Source organism: Gorilla gorilla, chromosome 13 (genome assembly GCF_029281585.2).
Source record: "Gorilla gorilla gorilla isolate KB3781 chromosome 13, NHGRI_mGorGor1-v2.1_pri, whole genome shotgun sequence".
Lineage (NCBI taxonomy): Eukaryota > Metazoa > Chordata > Mammalia > Primates > Hominidae > Gorilla > Gorilla gorilla.
Window position 1 is genome coordinate 30,512,368 of NC_073237.2, and position 20,339 is coordinate 30,532,706.

General features: G+C 41.8%; 1 protein-coding gene and 1 pseudogene across 2 annotated transcripts; both read right to left on the reverse strand.

Annotated features, from left to right (window-relative positions):
• Positions 1-526: 526 nt before the first annotated feature.
• Positions 527-19,966, reverse strand: NDUFB6 (NADH:ubiquinone oxidoreductase subunit B6). Of its 2 annotated transcripts, NM_001279763.1 has the most exons (4): positions 19,661-19,840; positions 17,741-17,833; positions 5,677-5,721; positions 640-708 (listed from the first exon to the last, which is right to left on the reverse strand). In NM_001279763.1, exons 1-4 carry the CDS (start codon positions 19,838-19,840, stop codon positions 640-642), a joined length of 387 nt encoding a protein of 128 aa, NP_001266692.1. The 2 variants fall into 2 exon arrangements, with proteins under 2 accessions (XP_030870037.1, NP_001266692.1); XM_031014177.3 differs by lacking the exon at positions 5,677-5,721 and having other exon boundaries at positions 527-708; positions 19,661-19,966.
• LOC129524571 (DNA fragmentation factor subunit beta-like) lies at positions 7,725-14,084 on the reverse strand (annotated as a pseudogene).
• Positions 19,967-20,339: the final 373 nt, after the last annotated feature.

Sequence of the window (20,339 nt, forward strand, 5' to 3'; positions counted from 1 at the left end):
AGGCTGGAGTGCAGTGGCACTATCTCGGTTTACTGCAAGCTCCGCCTTCCGGGTTCACACCAATCTCGTGCCTCAGCCTCCGGAGTAGCTGGGACTACAGGAGCCCACCACCACGCCCGGCTAATTTTTTTGTATTTTTAGTAGAGACGGGGTTTCACTGTGTTAGCCAGGATGGTCTCAATCTCCTGACCTCGTGATCTGCCCGCCTCGGCCTCCCAAAGTGCTGGGATTACAGGCATGAGCCACTGCGCCTGGCCGGAAAGATTTCCTTAAAACAAAAGTGCATGGAATTGCTGTTCTTACATTTGTTTGTGATATTTCACTGTTGCATACCCTGATACCAAATTAGTGTAAGTACTGTGTAAGAAAAAAAAAAAATGTAACTAAATACTTTTCCATACCGTTTTCCAAGTCAAGAATGACCGGAAAAAGTAGGTAGTCTCTCATATTTGTTTAGCATGTCCACTTTTTACTTATTGTTAAATTACTCAAGAGTCTCAAATTGTACAATGCTTGAAAACAAATATGACAATTTCTGAGATTAAACTTTATTAAAGTTACTTTTCCAGAAAATTCAGTAAATATGGTAATATAGGAACAAACTTAGGCTCATAAGCCTTTTAACTTTTTACATAATCTTTAATGATGTTGATCAGGAAATTCTTTCATTGGTGGAATTACTTCTCCAGTCTCCAGAATTGTATCACCCTAGGAAAACAAAGATACAGTTAGTACAAAAATCTTAAGTCTACAGAGGTGATAGTTCTATTCTGTTCTGTGTTCATCAGATCTCACATGGAAAATGTACTTGAGTTCTGGCATTCCCTTTAAAAGGACCCTAGACAAAGTAGAAGCTGACTAAATCTGAACAATCAGTATTCAAAATTTTAAGGTACAGTGAAATAATAGGGAAATTTTCACTCAGAAACAAAATAATCAAAAAGGGCACGAAAATTGTGTTCTCTAAGTGATAAAGGGATAATCTTTTATTTTGTATGACCCCAATAAATGGAGGCCCCAGAAAGAAGTTGCAAGGAAACATCTGCAGTTCCAGATAAGGAGGTAATGTACTCCCAGCAACTGAATGTGTTACACAATCACCAGTTTTCTGATTGGCTTACATACCGAATACAGAATACAAACTTTGGCTAGGCAACTGGTCCAGGTGTCTTTTCAATTCTTGATATAGATGTGGGCAAAAAGGCATGGGCATTGAAGCCAGAACCAAGTGGTAAGAATCTTGGAACCTCCACTGACAAGCTGTATAGTTTTAAGACAGATTATTCAATTTCAGTTTCAGCCATGTGTTTTAAGATAGATTCTGTTAGCCTGCCAGTCCCTGAATGACTGGGAAGAGTAGAATTGTCCCCATACCCACCCCAATCCCTGCCATTCCCTGACCTGGTACTGCTCAGGATTATAATCCAATGAAAAAATAAATATATTATATTTATGCCATTATACATTTGGGCAACAATTTGTTAGTACAGCTAGCATTATCCCAATAGAAATCATTGCCTTGAAGTGGCACTAATGCTGCTGTAATAAAAAATCAAGCTATAGGGCACTGGCTTAGCAGTCTGGTAGCAAAGATAAAGATGGAAACAAAAGGCAGTGGCAAACTATTTAGCAAAATATCTCCTATAACTTGGAAGCTGACTGCCTAATGAACTTGAGGTTCTAGAAGAAGTAGCTGAGAAAAAGTTATAGTATGTGTTTGGATCCTTGGGATCCTTGGATGCCTTGGGAATGTACTTTAAGAAGCATGAGCTCAGGCAAAAAGTGGCTGATTTGAGAGGCGACATAAAAATGGAGAGGAAGAGAGAACACTTTGGTGCATGCTAGAGACTTTCTGTTCCTGACCAAAAAAAAAAAAGTTAATAGAATCTAAAAATTTGGGCCAGTCATGGTGGCTCATGCCTGTAATCCCAGCACTTTGGGAGTCCAAGGCAGGAGGACTGCTTGAGGCCCAGAGTTCAAAACCAGCCTGAGCAAGAGTAGGACCCTGTATCTAAAAAATAAATAAAAAATCAGGACCTTGTGGTATTGGAAAATCACACTACTTCAGAATTCCTAAACAATAAGTTAACACAAGAAATCTGAGCAACAGAAGCCCAATAAAACTCAAACAGAGGGACACAGCCCTATGGCAAAGATCAGTTTAAAATGAAGGTAGCCTTTGAACCAGTCTGCCTCAGATGGCCTCCACATAGCTGCCACAGAGGTGAGAAAGGCAGATGCATAAGGACAAAGAAATGAGACAAGCTGGTAACTGTGTATAGGAAAAACAGATACTGGCATGAGAAACTGACTAGAAGTAAACACATTAGATGTCTACCAAATATTTTTCTTTTCATGCTTCTAAATGTTAAGGGAAATGGATGGACAAACCAAACATATAGTTTACAAAATCCTGCCAGAATGTTTGAAATTAAAATAACCTCTGGCATTCAACCTCCTGCAAGCAGGTGGCAGATTCTGAAGCCCATACAGCCCCTAAGGAGGGCATGCTTCCCAATACCATTTAGATGTGGTCTAGGTAGATAATGAAAAGAACAAACCCCCTGGACAGAGCCAGGAACCAGGAAGAACTATGGATAAAGGTGTTCTTTCAAGAAAACAAAATCAGTGGCCATTCAAGTAATTTCTCACACATGGGTTAGGAGTGAGATTTCAGGATTGCCAAGAACCAGTGACTACTATGCTATCCAAATTCTACCACTGAACAATGGGTGTGGTTGGGGGACAAGGATACAGTTAACTTGTCTTCTTAGTTCACTGATCCTCAGATCAACAGAAGTCATATATAAACCTGACATACTATTTTACATCATCTGGAGATCATGGATTTGGGGCCGGGTGCAGTGATGGAATGGGACTTTGGGATTTCTCCCTAAGGAGAGAGACTAAGTGTGTTATGCATGGGTAAAGAAAGAAGCCAAGAGCTGTTTGGTGACTAGAAAGATGGAATGTAGCAGAAACTCCATGAACAGGGGTCTGGGAAATAGCAAAGAGCACACAGATAATATTTGGGAAGATGAGAGTGAGTTTTAGCTAACAGAATTTGAGCAGAAGTGATGTAAGCTACTTCTAAGCTTAGATCCTAAAAATCATCCCCTGAGACATCCTGCCGTATCTTTGTATCACAATCTTGGAACCTCATATTCGACAGGCACGGCTGTAAGATTGAGGAAGATCACCTGATCCACAGTAGTCTGTGATGTCAACAAGAAATAAACCTCTGTTTTGTTAAGCCATTGAGATTTGGAAGTTTGTTATTACTTGTCCTATTCTAAACATATATACAATGAGCATTCTTCAGTTCCTCAAAGGGGTCATGGCACAGAAACAAGAAAGAACCACAGTGGCAAAAAATACAGAAATATGAGAAATGCTACAGGATCCCTGATATGGTCTTCTGAATAGAGCTCTCCTTTTCCTTTGAACAGTAAATGGCAAAATAAATTAACATTTAAGTGGAATAAATGGAAGACTAAATAAATATAAATTGCCTAACTGGAAAAACCAGCAAGATAATTTCCTATTTTGAGACTACCTAGGCTGTAGCACACATCAATGTTACACAATAAAACAAAAGGAGAAATCCCCTACTTTTTTTTTTTTTTTTTTTTTGAGGCAGGGTGCTCTGTCGCTCAGGCTGGAGTGCAGTGGCGCAATCTTGGCTCACTGCAACCTCTGCCTCCCAGGTTCAGGCAATTCTTGTGCCTCAGCCTCCCCGGTAGCTAGGATTACAGGCGTGCACCACCATGCCCAGCTAATTTTTGTATTTTTATTAATAGTAGAGATGGAGTTTCACCATGTTGGCCAGGCTGGTCTCAAAATCCTGACCTCAGGTGATCCACCTGCCTCTGCCTCCCAAAGTGCTGGCGTTACAGGTGTTAGCCACCGCACCTGGCCCCCACTTCTTTTTTTTTTTTTTTTCCGAGACAGAGTCTCACTCTGTGACCCAGGCTGGAGTGCAGTGGCGCAAACTCCGCACACTGCAACTTCTGCCTTCCAGGTTCAAGCAATTCTTGTGCCTCAGCCTCCAGGTAGCTGGGATTACAGGCGTGCACCACCACACCTGGCTTTTGTATTTTTTTTTAGTAGAGATGGTGTTTCACCATGTTGGCCAGGCTGGTCTCGAACCCCTAGCCTCAAGGGATCCACCCACCTCGGCTTCCCATAGTGCTGTAATTACAGGCATGAGCCCCCGATACCCCCCTACTTTTTTTTTTCCTTTTTCCTTTTTTTTTTGAGATGGAGTTTTACTCATTTCCCAGGCTGGAGTGCAGTGCCACGATCTCAGCTCACTGCAACCTCCGCCTTCCAGTTTCAAGCAATTCTCCTGCCTCAGCCTCCTCAGTCTGGGATTACAGGTGCCCGCCACCACGCACGGTAATTTTTGTATTTTTAGTAGAGACGGGGTTTCACCATGTTGGCCAGGCTGGTCTCGAAGTCCTGACCTTGTGATCCACCCACCTTGGCCTCCCAAAGTGCTGGGATTACACACGTGAGCCACCGCGCCTGGCCCCTCCCCCAACTATTTCTTAAACCAGCGTTCCAACTGGGACCGCTGGCCAGTTTTGGTGGCCCTTCCTAAAATTCCCCTGTTGCAACAGATAATCATTACTGTGACTAAGTCGTTTGATTAAAGCAAGAATCACACTGTTTTGTTATTTAAATTGTGTACTTTTGAGTTAGGATAGTTCATTATCTGTGACTAGAAATAGGCAAGAACATAGTATGTATTCTACTATGCTAAACAATAACCTCACAAACAGCTAGTAAATACCAACTGACTACTGAGTCACCTTTTAATGCTAAAATAACTCATTTCAAATTAGTACTATAGCTCACACATTCATAGTATAAATTTTTTTTTTTTTTTTTTTTGAGACGGAGTCTCGCTCTGTCACCCAGGCTGGAGTGCAGTGGCGCAATCTCGGCTCACTGCAAGCTCTACCTCCCGGGTTCACGCCATTCTCCTGCCTCAGCCTCCCGAGTAGCTGGGACTACAGGCGCCCACCACCACGCCCGGCTAATTTTTTGTATTTTTAGTAGAGACGGGGTTTCACCGTGTTAGCCAGGATGGTCTCGATCTCCTGACCTCACGATCCACCCATCTCGGCCTCCCAAAGTGCTGGGATTACAGGCGTGAGCCACTGTGCCCGGCCCATAGTATAAAATTTAAAACACTCATTAGTGGATATTAAATTCACAGATGGAGAACTTAAGGTCAAATCTTGAAAATGAGGTACAAAGCCATAGGACATGAGAGTTTGGAATTAATAACAGAAATTCAGTTGCTGTCACCATGCATGGATGTTTGCTTAGGCTCATGCCCTAAGCTCTTTACCCAACATGAAACAGGACACAGTGAAAAACTTTTGGTACTTTCAACTCCCCTTAGGAAAATCAAGGTCACAAAACATGTTTTACAGCCAGGTTGAAAATAAATGTGCTCACTTCCCATCTGAACTGTAATTGCTACCTCACGGTATTTCTTCCTGTTTTTTTTTGTTTTGTTTTGTTTTTTACAAGAATACACAAAACAGGGACTTAAACCGAAAGTGAGAAGGAAAGAACGTTTTAATCTAATAATTGCTTGGAAAGGGAAGAAAAGGAGAGAGAAAAACAATAAACAAAAGAAAAATCAGAAGTGTTAAGACTTACAGGGAATATTCTGGACTTCTTTTCAACTATGCCATATGGTTTTTCCTGTAATAAAAGTTAACTCTGTGTTAATTATGGTGTTAAGAGTTTCTTCTGAAAATAAGAAATAGGTCATACCCCAAATTTTAACTTAAGCTCCAAACTTTCACAGAACTCCAGATTCACATATCCAACTGTTTACTCAACATCTCTACTTAGCTATCAAATAGGCATCTCAAACTTAACCAGGTCCCATACTTAACTTCTCCCATCCCCAAACTGTTCCTCCCCATGTCCCCCATCTCAGTAAATGACACTCTTATTCCCCCAGTTATGAAAGCCAGAAACCTTGACTCCTCAGCAGAGCCTGTTAATTCTATCTTAAGAATACACCCTGAATCCAACTGGTTCTCATCACCACCCTTGTCCAAGCCTCTATCATATTTTCACCTCAACTACCACAACAGCACCTACTAGCCTCCCTGCTTCCACTTGTGCCCTCCTATGCAAATGAAAACAGTCTATATTCTCCACACTTCAAGGCAGAGTACACTGATTCTTTTAAGATATGTCACTCTGCTCAAAATTTCATAATTCTTAGAGAAAAAGCCAGTCTTTTCTCCCTCACTTACTCTACCACAGCCACAGCGGCTCCATTCCTAGGAGTCCAATTCAGTCAAGCCTGCTTGTGCCTCAAGGCCTCTGTACTTCATGATTCCTCTACCTGAAATGCTCTTCTCCTAAATACTGCTTGACCTGTATCTTCATTTCATTTAGGTTTGTCGTCAAAGATCACTTCCTCAGAGAGGCCTAATTAAAATAGCAAGCCTTATCATTCTCTAGTTTTTACCCTGCTTAATTTTTCTTCTATAGACTTGTTCTCCTATAACATAATATACCTCTTTGTTTATATATTTATTACCAGTCTCTAAAACTAAACATTTCCTGAGGGGAGGGACTCAATCTGCTCTGTTCACTGCTGTATCCTGGTCTTTAAAACAGTGCCTTGCACATAAGAGGTACTACATAAGTAATTGTTGAATACATGTACTTTTTATGCATATACATCTGCACAAGATACCACTGCCCAAAATTTAAAAGATTATTGGCATGATATGAGGCATAGAGAACTGGAACATGAGAGAAACTCAGAATACAATGTGAGCACTTTAAAATGTCTTTACGTGCTAAAAGGCAAAAAGACACTGAAAAGTCATCTGAGAGATGCAGAATTCAATTAGGCAGCAAAGGAGTGAGCTGAAGCAAACTGGTTGCAATCTTATTGAAGATGCAATCCTTTATCTACCAAAATCAAGAGAAAAAGTAAGGTAAGTGAGTGGCTCTGGGACCTCTACTGACACAAAATGTTTAAATATGTCCATCTGTGGCTCAGGAAAAATCACCTGGAAGTGTGAACCCTCAGATAAGCAACCACATTACTGTATTAAATTGTCAACCTAGTGACTGCAGTTTGTTAAATTTGCTTCTCTTAGAAATGTCTTTTCGATCCCAGAAAAAGGTAGTTAAATTTAGATATGATAAAGTAAGTTAAACCCAGAGTATAAATAAGTGAATGTGTCAACTTTTAAAAGTTCTGAAAACATTGCTGCATTCCATACATTCTGTTGATTAGAGTTTGTAATGTGTAAGATAATCTGGCTAACAGAGGTTTTAAAAAATTAGGTTTAGGATTCTAGTTAAAATGCATAATTGATTTAGATTTGTGATTCTAGGTTGAAAAAAATTACTTCTTAGAATCATAAATTTACCATATAAATACTTCGAAATAAAACTGCACACACAAAATGTATAAATACAATTTAAAATATTTAACAGAATTTAGCTATGTTTGTAAATGGAATTGTTTCAGAAGAGTTCAACTTCAGTTAATCCAAAGATAGTAAAAACAAAGGAGATTATTCTTATTTTACTAGATGCATAGTTCAATAGAATTTTAAAACTGAATTTAAAGAATTAGGAAAAAATTATGTTTTTATATTTGAAACTCAAGAACCAAATATTAATCTGTATTTTAAGTCACTGTAACCAGTTCTTTCTGCACATAAAAATCACTCTTGGATGTTAAACTTTCACTGACAGAAAGTAATATATTTTCTTCTCTAGGGTCTTACATGCCAAAATAGTGAAAACATAACAGATGTATAATGAAATGAAGTAGCCTTTTTATGAACATAAAGTTTTTTTAAGCCCATCAACAACAGAAATACAAACTATTCTCTCACCCTTAGATATATAAATTTTTAGCCCTTTTTAATAGTTGTAGAGAGAGTTTGTGTTGGTTTGTAATGTGAAAATCCCCTAACCCAACTCTAATTCCTCTTAGAACTAATAATCTCATGTTTCTAACACATAAGACAGGCCATGTCCACTTGGACATCTCCAAAACTGCCATGGCAGCACATGCTCCTAAAAGATTCACTTTTTTTTTTTTTTTGAGACAGAGTCTCGTTATATCGCTCAGGCTGGAGAGTACCGTGGCCCAATCTCGACTCACTGCAACTTCTGCCTCCTGGTTTCCAGCAATTCTTCTGCCTCAGCCTTCTGAGTAGCTGGGATTACAGGCACACGCCACCAAGCCCAGCTAATTTTTTTGTATTTTAGTAGAGATGGGGTTTCACCATATTGCCCAGGCTGGTCTCGAACTTCTGAGCTCAAGCAATCCACCCGCCTCAGCCTCCCAAAGTGCCAGGATTACAAGCATGAGCCACCGCACCCAGTCTAAAATATTCACTTCTATCCCATCATCAGAAAGCCCTCCCTTCCAATACCCTACTTGTAATTTCCAAGGCTAGAGATTTTGCAGTCATAAATGACTGTGAACTTTGGTTTTATCCCCAACTTAATCAACCACCAACTGCAGGTGTTTCTTCCTTTAGATGTGTCTCTGGCTTTATTTTTCTTCTTCATCCCTGCTATCTTCACCCTAACCAGATTCTCAACTGACATCTACTAAAACGCAATGGCCTCCAGCTGATCTGCCCTGCTGTCAGAACTTTCTTCCCTTCAATTCACCATCCATTTCAATGTTTTTCTTTGTTTTCCTCAATGTATCACATTCATCAAGTCACTCTCCCATTAAAAAATGGAAAGCTTCCCATTGCCTATCACATGCAGTTCAACTTCTTCTATCTAACTTTCAACACCTTCCATAAATTGGTCCCAGGCTACCTAGTCAACAGATCTTCCATTCTAGTCAGCTCCTCAGTCTTAGGTACATACGGCCACGTTCATTACTGACTCCATATGTTTGCTTTTAACAGGAATTAACTTTTTTCCTCCATACTCTTTCCCAAATTATACCTATCTTCCAAATTTACTATAAAGTCTTTGAGGTCAGGAATTTGGTCTTGTATATTCTTTCTATAGCAATAAAGGAAGAGGACATGCTAGGCACTCCGTACTTGTTAATCAAGGGGCTTAATCTGCTTAGTACACGGAACAAAGATGTCAGCAATCAGAATTTTAAAGAGTCTACACAATCAATAGAGAACACAATCAAAGAGAATAAGTTATGTTGGGGGCAGGGGTGTTCTGAAAACCCCCCAAAATTTTGGTTGTTTCACTCTTCTGTCAATAGGCTAACAGAAAGCCAACATTCACCGGATTATCTATAATTTCTTAGACAGTCCTTAACTTCTGTCTTTATTCTGAAATAATTTTAAACTTACATAAAGCTGCAAGAATGAAAATAATTTTTTCCTTGAATCACTTTATAGTAAATTGCTGACTAGTTTATTACTCTAGTATACTTCCTACAAAGACAATATTCTTAAAATAATTACAATACAACTATCAAGATCAGGAAATTAACACTCATACATTACTATCTCTACCTGATCTAAAAAATCCATTCAAATCTTCTCAATTGTCTCAATAATTATTTGGACTTATCAGAAAATCCCCTTACATGACATGTTCTCCACTGACTGTGCAGGCTCTTTAAAATTCTGACTGCCAACACCGTCACTGTTCTTACAGATAATGCAATTATGCCTATTAATGAAGAATTGCATTTAGTTGGCATATCTCTTTATTCTTCCTCAATCTGGAACAATCTTAAAGCTGTTCTTTAACATTCATGATCTTGACATTTCTGAAGGTATAATGCCAATAATGATGGAGAACAGCCCCTCAGTTTGGGTTTATCTTCTGTTTCCTCATATGAATTTAATCAATAAATTACATTCAAGTTATGCACCTTTGGCAGGAATATCACAAAAGTAATGCTGTGTTCTTATTGCAGCCTATCAAGTAACACATAATTTCAGTTTGCCCCATTATCAATAATGTTAATTTAGACCCCTTGACTAAGGTGGCGTCTGCCAGATTTCTCTACTACAAAGATACTCTTTCTCTCTTTGTAACAAATTAAATACTTTGAGGATAAGTATTTTAAAATTAGTATTAGCATCCTCTTTTTTTAATTTTCTTTTTTTGATTGAGATGGGAGTCTCACTATGTCACCCAGGATGGCTGGAGTACAGTGGGCAGCACAATCATAGCTCACTGCAGGCTCCACATCCTGGGCTCAAGCGATCCTCCTGCTTCAGCCTCCTGAACAGGTGGGACTATTCGGTTTGTATTTTTTTTTTTTGGAGGGATGGGGTCTCATTATGTTGCCCAGGTTGATCTCAAACTCTTGGCCTCAAGCAGTCCTCCCACCTCAGCCTCCCAAAGTGTTGGGATTATAGGTGTGAGCCACTGTGCCCAGACTAATGTTAGCATCCTTTGATGTTCCTTAGCTGAATTAAATATTACTATGATGATTCTCAAATGGTAATTTTTTTAATTCTATCATTCAGCAAATTATTGCATCAAAAAGCTTTCTTTTCTACCCATTTATTAATTCACTTATTTATATCAGTTTGCACGCATGGATTTTCATTTTATTCAGGTGACTATCATCTATTACTATCATTATTTATTTTGAAGTTCAAACTGCCCAGGCAGGAGTCCTTGCAAGCTGACTCTGTGTCCTTTGAAATATGTTCCCATCATTCTTTCAGCACTTCTTTACTTTCTGGCACAATAATATGTTCCAAGCTCATCTTATACTTTCTCTCCTCCCGCCCTAGAATTGGCCACTGCTCTGAGCTCTGGGTCCTTTCAGTGCATAACTGTATTTAGAAAATAAGACCTAGCTTCTAAGTGTGCTAATTACTGAGGAGTGGCAATGTTTCCAGGTCCTCTCAGTGGACATAGCTAGAGAATATGTACCCACAAACACACATGCACACATCCACATTTACATCTGTATCTATTTCTAGGTCTATCAATACATTTTAAAAACCATGAGTTCACACCAGTACCTCCAATTCCATTCTACCACCACAAACTTTTCTTCCTTTTCACATACATAACTCCCTTTTCCGGCAGTGAGAATCCTGTGTCCCTTTATCATCAACGTATGTACTCACAGGCATACCTCACCTTATTGCACTTTGCTTTACTGCACTTCACATATATTGTGTTTTCTTATAAATAGAAGGGTTTAGCAACCCCGAGACAAGCAACTCTATCAGTGCCGTTTTTCTTTTTTCTGAAAAATCTTTATTGCTTCTGATTACACAACAAATGTAAAAATTCAAATATTACACTTTTTTTAAAAAAAGTACATTATAACATGTCATTAAATAAATGCCCATTTCAAAAAAATTCAAGTATCATAAAATACATGATTTAGAAAATGAGTCCTCTGTAATCCAGTCCCACCCCCATGTCCCCCAGGATTACTGCTGTTCAGATCAGCGTGTTTCCTTCCAGATTGTCTCTGCGCATTCACCACCTGCACTGCTGACATGAGCTCCATATTATCTGAGATGATAGTAACTCTGATAAATGGAGCAGGAGCAGGGTTCAGCTGCCAGTGCACTGAACAGCTTCCAGTTTCTACACAGAAACACTTTCTTCATAAAAGCTTGAAACTGCAACATCCTTTTGCACTATGTAAATGTATCAAGTTGAATCATGAAATTAACGATCGCTCACCATTTTTGGCCTAGAAAAACGGCAGTTTCATGTGGTTCGACATAATAGCTATGGCCCTATTCATAGACATTGGGAGGTTTCCTACTTTTTGCCATTATAAACAATTCAGCAGGCCAGGTGCGGTGGCTCACGCTTGTAATCCCAGCACTTTGGGTGGCCAAAGCAGGCAGAACACCTGAGGTCAGGAGTTCAAGACCAGCCTGGCCAACATGGCAAAACCTCATCTCTGCTAAAAATACAAAAATTAGTCAGCCATGGTGGTGGACACCTGTAATCCCAGCTACTTGGTAGGCTGAGGCAGGAGAATCACTTGAACCCAGGAGGCAGAGGTTGCAGTGAGCCGAGATCGCGCCACTGCACTCCAGCCAGGAGACACAGTGAGACCCTGTCTCAAAAAAAAAAAAGAAAAAAATTCAGCAGTGAATGTCCTTTTATGTTCTTTATGGAGTACAAACATCTTACCCCCAAAGCATGACACCTCTCTTTTGGGCATTTAGAACGGTCAAGAAGGATGGAGCTGCCCATTTGCCATGGAAATGGAAATCCAGCAGACAGCTGATGCATAAACAACTTGTCCCTCAAACAAGAGTGGCTAACTTCAGCCATGACACCGTTTTAGTATGGTGACCACACCACATGAGCAAACCAAATACTGGTAAAACCAGAGAACAGAAGAATTCCTCAGCTCAGGACAATTCTTATCCCTACTGACGACTCACAAGACATCCAGTGAGTACCCCAAAGTTGTCCTCTGGAAGTTGGGCTGTCAGAAGGTACAAAAAATGATTCAGGCCAGGCACGGAGGCCCACGCCTGTAATCCCAGCACTTTGGTAGGCCGAGGCAGGTGGATCACCTGAGGTCAGGAGTTCGAGACCAGCCCGACCGACATGGCGAAACCCTGTCTCTACTAAAAATACAAAAATTAGCCAGGCATGGTGGCACATACCTGTAATCCTAGCTACTTGGGAGGGTGAGGCAGGAGAATCACTTGAACCCGGGAGGCGGAGGTTGCAGTGAGCCAAGATCGCACTACTACACTCCAGCCTGGGCAACGAAAGTGAAACTCCATCTACAAAAAACAAACAAACAAACAATGATTCAGAAATGTACTGAAATCAGATTTGCTGGAAATATTTTTTAAGGTTTTTTCCAGGAGCTACTGGAGTGACCAAAAAAAAAAAAAAGGCACCTGTTAAAATTATGCCCACAACAGGCCTCGAACAAAGACGAGAATGTGGTGTGTATATGTCAGTGGCGCTTTCGCACAGGCCACTTCCTCTTCAACCTTGTCTGGGGTTTGTAGATTCTGTTCGGGTCATAGCTGGTTTTGTGGGTGGTTTTCTTATGGCAGACAACACTAATTTTAGGTTCTCTGAGGTAGAAAGCAGGCCATAAAAATATTCCCAGTCCACTTCTCTTCCATCTTGTTCTTTAACTGCTTCCACCAGTGTAGGAATGATGGTGCGTTTTTGTTTCCACTATGTGATCCAGGTTCCAGGTCCTGAAGAGGAGCCTGCTCTCCCTGTTACTGTAGGGGTTGATGGAGTATCTCGACAAGCAGCCGTCAATGTCGAAGGGACCCTGGCAGGAGAACTAGCCTTCCGGTGTGCAGAGACGGCTGCCACCCTTGGCTCCTCTGTTGTATAGCTGCCGTCGTACTGCACAGACTGGAGCTTCTGGCACATGGAGCGGAGGACCCGCAGGAATTCCTCCTGAGCCCCTGCACCCACCATGGAGGAGCAGGAGCTCACCTCTCTCAGGTAACTCCGGATCCGGCTCTCACAGCTGTATCTCAGATAGCCAGACTTATTCCAAAATCGGGACTCCAAGCCTTCAAACCACAGCGGGTCCTCAGCCCGGGTGTCGGCTGTGACGTTCTGGCTGACGTACAGGAGGTCGGCTAGCAGTCTCTGCCTCTGCGGGGGCCTGCTCATCACACAGTAGCTGCCGGGCGGCCTGGATGAGCCACGCGTGCGGCAGGCGAAAAGCACTGAGGAAGCACCCGATGTCACTCACATAGCCCTGCCAGGCCTGGCGTGAGGGGAGCAGCACCAGCTCGGCATTGTCGAGGACGCTTCGGTCAGCTCCATGCCATCCTCGTACGAGGGAGCTAGAAGCAGAGGTAGCCCTTGCGCAGCATCTCCCGGCAGCTCCTGCCCGCCATGCCAAACTTCCTCGGGCTGCACAGGGCCCCGCAGCTTCACGGTCCTGGGCTTCTGGAGCACTGCAGATGTCCTCAACGCCTCTAGGTCCCGCAGGCAGTGGCACCCGCTGGCCAGCTACTCAAACCGGTCCAGGCCCCAGCCACAGGGGTCTACACCGGGTGTGCTCTGCAAAACTGGCATGGGCCGGGCACCGATCCCAGAAACTCAGTGCCATTTTGCTAACAGCATGTGTTCACTTCACGAGTCTGTGCCATATTTTGGTAATTCTCCCAATATTTCAAACTTTTTCAGATGGAGTCTCGCTCTGTCACCCAGGCAGTGGTGCGATCTTGGCTCACTGCAACCTCCTTCTCCCAGGTTCAAGGGATTCTCCTGCCTCAGCCTCCCCAGTAGCTGGGACTACAGACGTGCACCACCAAGCCCGGCTAATTTTTGTATTTTAGTAGAGATGGGGTTTCACCATGTTGGCCAGGCTGATCTTGAACTCCTCACCTCAGCTGATTTGCCCACCTCAGCCTCCCAAAGTGCTGGGATTACAGGTGTGAGCCACCACGCCTGGCCTCAAACTTTGTCACTATTGTTATATTAATATTTGTTATGGTAATCTGCACTCAGTGATTTTTGATGTTACTACTACAAATTTTAGGGGCAACACAAATCATACCCATATAAGATAGTGAATTTAATGAGTAAATGTTGTGTGTTGTGACTGTTCCACCAACTGGCCATTCCCCACCTCTCTCCCTCTCCTTGGACTGTCCTATTCCCTGAGACACAACAATATTGAAATTATGCCAATTTAATAACACTACAATGACCTCTAACTGTTCAAATAAAAGAAAGAGCTGCATGTTTCTCACTTCATATCAAAAGCTACTTGGTAGGCTGAGGCAGGAGAATTGCTTGAACCTGGGAGGCGGAGGTTGCAGTGAGTCGAGATGGCACCACCGCACTCCAGCCTGGGTGACACGGCAAGACCTTGTCTCAAAAAGAAAAAAAAAAGATAGTGATTCCTCTGATGGATCTAGGCAAAGAAAATGGAAAATCTTCTGGGAAAGAATTTACTATCCTATATGCCATTAAGAAGATTTGTGATTAACAGGAGGAGGTCAAAGTATCAACATGAACAAGAGTTTGGAAGAAGTTGATTTCAACTCTTGTGGATGACTTTGAGGGGTTCAAGAATTCGGTGCAGGAAGGAACTCGATGTAGTGGATATAGCAAAAGAACTAGAATTTGAAGTGGAGCCTGACCATGTGACTGAAGTGCCTCCATCACATGATAAAGCTTGATAGATGAGAAGGTGCTCCTTTTGGATGAGCAAACAAAGTGGTTTCTTGAGATGGAATCTGCTCCTGGTGAAGATGCTATGAACATTGTTGAAATGACAACAAAGAATTTCGAATATTACATAATCTTAGTTGATAAAGCAGCGGCATGGTTTGAAAGGCCTGACTCCAATTTTGAAAGTTATACTGTGGGTAAAATGCTATGCTATCAAACAGGATCTCATGCTACAGAGATATCTTTCGTGAAAATAAAAGTCAATCGATGTGGCAAACCTCAGTGTTGTCTCATATACATATATATATGTATATATATGTACATATACTTATATACGTATATATATATGTATATATGTGTATGTGTATATATATATGTGTGTGTGTGTGTGTATATATATATATATATTTTTTTTTTTTTTTTTTTTTTGAGATGGAGTCTTGCTCTGTTGCCCAGGATGGAGTGCAGTGGTGCAATCTCGGCTCACTGCAACCTCCGCCTCCCGGGTTCAAGCGATTCTCCTGCCTCAGCCTCCGGAGTAGCTGGGATTACAGGCACCCACTACTACACCCAGCTAATTTTTGTATTTTTAGTAGAGACAGGGTCTCACCATCTTGGCCAGGGTGGTCTTGAACTTCTGACCTCGTGATCCACCTGCCTTGGCCTCCCAAAGTGGTAGGATTACAGGTGTGGGACACCGCGCCCCGCCTGCTATCTTATATTAAGAAATTGCCACAGCCACTCCAGCCTGCAACAACCATCACCCTGATCAGTCAGCAGTTATCAACATGGAAGCAAGACCTTCCACTAGCAAAAAGATCATACACAGTCGCTAAGGCTCAGATGATCATTAGCATTTTTTAGCAAGGAAGTTTTTGTTTTTTTCTTTTTCTTTTTTGAGACGGAGTCTCACTCTGTCGCCAGGCTGGAGTGCAGTGGCACGATCTCAGCTCACTGCAACCTCCACCTCCCAGGTTCAAGTGATTCTTCTGCCTCAACCTCCCGAATAGCTGGGACTACAGGCGCCCGCCACCATGCCCAGCTCATTTTTTTTATTTTTGGTAGAGATGGGGTTTCACCATGTTGGCCAGGATGGTCTCGATCTCTTGACCTCGTGATCCACCCGCCTCAACCTCCCAAAGTGCTGGGATTACAGGCATGAGCCACCGTGCCCGGCCTGTTTTTTCTTTTTAAGGCAGCATATCAACCTGGCACCTAGGCCAGAGTGCAGCGGCGCAATCACAGTTTATTGCAGCCTCGACCTCCCGGGCTCAAGCAATCCTCCCATCTCAGCCTCTTGAGTAGCTGGGATTATAGGTGTGGACCACTACATCCAGCTATTTTTTTTTCTTTTTTTTTGGAAACATGGAGTCTCACTATGTTGCCCAAGCTGGTCGAACTTCTGGCCTCAAGCAATCTTCCCACCTTGGCCTCTCAAAGTGCTAGGGCTACAGGTGGGAGCCACCACACATGGCCCAGCAATAAAGTATTTTTAAATTAAAGCATATACATCGTTCTTTTACACATACTGCTATTACACACTTATACCACAGCACAGTGTAAACATAACTTTTATATGCAGTAGGAAGCCAAAAAATTTGTGTAACTCGTTTTGGTGGTCTAGAACCAAAGAATACTTTTGGAACTGCATTGTTCTACAACCAATTCTGAAATATCTCTGAGGTATGCCTGTATTTGGCCAATCTCCCTATATATATAACCCATCTCCTGTCACCACAACCACATCCTAGCATTAATACCTGCCTCACCTCATTCAGGTTCTGACATCTTACTCTGAGTTACCACTTGCCTCACTGCCTCATACCATCCTTCTTCCAGATGTCCTCCTCCCTCTGCTCAGGTACCAATATCCTATACTAGGCTGTTGCCACTGTTGCTCCCCAAACAGATGTGCTCACCCTCCTCCCCTGCAACCCACTGAGGATCTAACACCCCTCTCTTGGTATACGAATGCCCTCCTCACTCTTTCGTGTTCCAACACTTCAGGCTACGCAGTCACCACTGCTCCCTCTGCCACGCCACTTCCCAAAATGCATGCCCTTCTCATTCTGCCTGGGATCCAACACCCTGCACCAGACCAAGCCTTTAAAATACCACAACTGGCTCAGTTCAGTCAGCCCATGCAAGATCTGTATCAGTGAAAAAGTGCAGGCATCTGGACATCCTGAGTTCTAAATAAATAAAAATTGTGAAGAATCAGATAAAATGAAGGGAACAGAAATTGGGTGATGACAAAGATAAGCTTTGTCTATTTTGAATTTTTACCTTATATGAGATACAGGTTTTTAAAAAGGAGCAGAATTGTTTTCTCCCTTCCTATTCATGACCCCAAATTTACCCTAGTATTATTAGGTCACTACATTCTTATCACTTAAATACTAATTTCTATGAGGAAATCCATTTCAAGTTGTAAACTAGTGACAATATTTTTTAAAAACTATACCCAATTATGTAACTTTCATTAAACCTTTTACCTAAGAGAATTCAAAGTACTTCAAAATCTGTTTATAAGTGGCAGATTATTTCCACTAAGTAGGGTAAGATAGCCACAAAGAAAGTAATTTTGGACAATATTAAAAATAAATTCTGAAAAGGACATACTTACAGACACATGATACTTCATGTAATAATGAATAATCCAGACAGGTACAAGTACATGAGTGAAAACAAAGATACTCTTTTGGTATACCCCATGGACCTGGGGGAAAAACACATACACAAAATAAACATATCCCATTTTTTATATTTATGGCAGAACAAAAGGCATCAATGATGTAACAATGTCATGACTATTTTACAAAACTCTAAATGGCACATATTTTCTTATAGTCTGTAGGTAACCTCATCTACTCAAATATTCTTAGTAAATGCAGAGTCCGCTAGAAGATACTTACAAAGTCCAGACCAAAATGCTTAAGCAGTACTTTGCAAGACTATAACAAGGCATTTATAGATTTTTAAAGACTTCTAAAAATATCCTTATTATAAGTTTGTTAAAGATAAAATATAGCAAAATAATGAAAGAATAATTTTAATGTATTTAACCAGAGTAATCAAACCTACAGAATTTTTCAGGTATAGTCATCTCCCTTATTTATTGATCAATGACACTCACATCATTTTAGGTATAAGGCAGACAACCTTGACAACGCCAATGCTGGAAAAAGGACGTTTTACATACTAAGACGGGGTGTCCCAAACTCACTCCAAAATGCCCTCTGCAACACTACTTTAAAAAAGAACTAAAAGTGGAACTTTCCCATGTCTTCCAACTTGATTAAAAAACACCTATCCATTCAAGGAAGGGACAATCCAGAATCTAAGAATTATAACAGATATGATTATAAAAGAATAAATTAAAGTAAGGTAAGGTGAACTTCGACACATTATTATTTATTTACTTCCTTATATCACTTGCTGATGGATGGGATGTCAACTTTAAATCAGTGACTGCCAATATTCCGATAATGTCAGGGATACAAAGGGTGGGAGAAGAGTTGAATTTTACCACCATAAAATAAGTATCCAATACCACTTTCTCAGAAAAATTTTCAACAATTCTACTGCACTAGACTTTGTAGCACAGTAAGAAACAGATACATGTTGATTACAATATGAACTCATATTCAATTCCTAGCTCCCTGACCACCAGCAAATCAATGAAGTTTTGTAGGCCTCAGTTTCTTCACATTTAAAATGAGGATTAGGAATATCTACCTTACAGGAATAAAGAAATGAAGTAACACATGTAAAACCCTCAGTAGAGTGCCAAGCACACAGCAAGCACCCGTGTGCTACGTACTATTGTTACTACTATTATCCTGTCATCAGTAAGTGTTGCAGGTAACTGAAAGCAATTCTGAGATGTTTATCATCCATAACAGTCCTCAAGAAAATACCCAGAGGCCTTGAAAATAAAGTTCTTGAATGAGTGATTTTCTTCAAAGCCCAAAATGTCATTTTTTAATAAAACACTGTGTTAAAAGTACAGAACGGTAGTTTAGAAAGGTAGCTCTTGAACGTGACTCACAAGGCATACCAACAGGACCCTGTCTTTTACGGGGATCACATGGGGCTGTACCATCAGCTAGGGGCTGGCTGTGCCCTCTGGTGGTTGGATACTGTGTTACTTGGTCTCTAGAACCTCACACTTAAAAGTTAGACAAATGTCCTCAAATACTTAAATCACAGAATTTTAATTCTAGCGAGTCCTTGGTTATTATTCTGAGCGAAGATTTCTACAGTCAAAAGATAACCAAATGTGCAGCGTCCTGGAAAACCTAAGTATTAAAATTCGCCCCCGTCTCACTGTACTTGACAGTAAAAGGCATGATTCTCTCAAAGCCATACATATTCCTGGACTCCTGCCTCCCGAGACTCCAGGAGGACTCTCGGGACTGGCCAGTGTCCCAGAGCACTGAGCGTTATCAGTCCTTGGTGTGGCTGCAGGGAGCGGACGTTCAGTGTTCAGGCTGCCGGCAGCAGTGGGGTGTGTCGGGGGGGACCGGAGAGGTCTGTCACTCACCATTTTCCTCCAAGGGGATTTATTCTCCAAAAATTTATTCCAGAATTTCTCCATAGGCCCCATCTTCTGTGGGGGCAGCACCGGCTCCCGAGGGCTCAGCTCCTGGTCCTTCAGCCATCGCCTTCTCAGCTCTCGCAGTTGCTGCAGCCGCAGTTTCTCATCCGGAGTGTACCCTGTCATGTCGCCGCTGGTACCAACGCAAAAGGACACGGCGCACCCCCGAACTACGGACTAGTTACTTAAGCGCGCTCCCGCTCTGCAAAGCGACCTTGCGGGAACGCCGCGCGCCGCGCGCGGTTATTACGTCACATCCTGGTTCCGCCTCTGCAGGGGCCCCAGATTCCTCGCGAGGAAAGCAGTGTCTGGGCATGCACAAAGGTCTCCACCTCCAGTTCTCTCTACGCCCACCTCCGCTATACCCGACCAAATTAGGACCGGGTGGGGACAAGGAGTACTCGTAGTTGTGGGGCCTGAGGAAAGTGACAGATTAGACGAGAGTATGCTAAATTAGAGGACTGGAGGTTTTGCTAAGGAAGAACTTGTATGCTGGGAGGAGGAAGGATAAGCATAAGTGTTTCAGTGAATATGCTGGCCAGATTCAAAATTATTTGCTTGCCTCTCCCACCTTGGAATGACCTAGAGAGTGTATGAAAATAGTTACATCCCAGTTCAAATCCCA

What these genes read in the sequence shown, in the direction of transcription:
- NDUFB6 (NM_001279763.1), bottom strand. Translation starts at nt 19,840, where the DNA reads ATGACAGGGTACACTCCGGATGAGAAACTGCGGCTGCAGCAACTGCGA. An exon ending in AATCCCCTTGGAGGAAAATG is followed by an intron (nt 17,834 to 19,660) that starts GTGAGTGACAGA and finishes TTTTTCCCCCAG; the next exon opens with GTCCATGGGGTATACCAAAA. An exon ending in ACATGAAGTATCATGTGTCT is followed by an intron (nt 5,722 to 17,740) that starts GTAAGTATGTCC and finishes CTTTTATTACAG; the next exon opens with GAAAAACCATATGGCATAGT.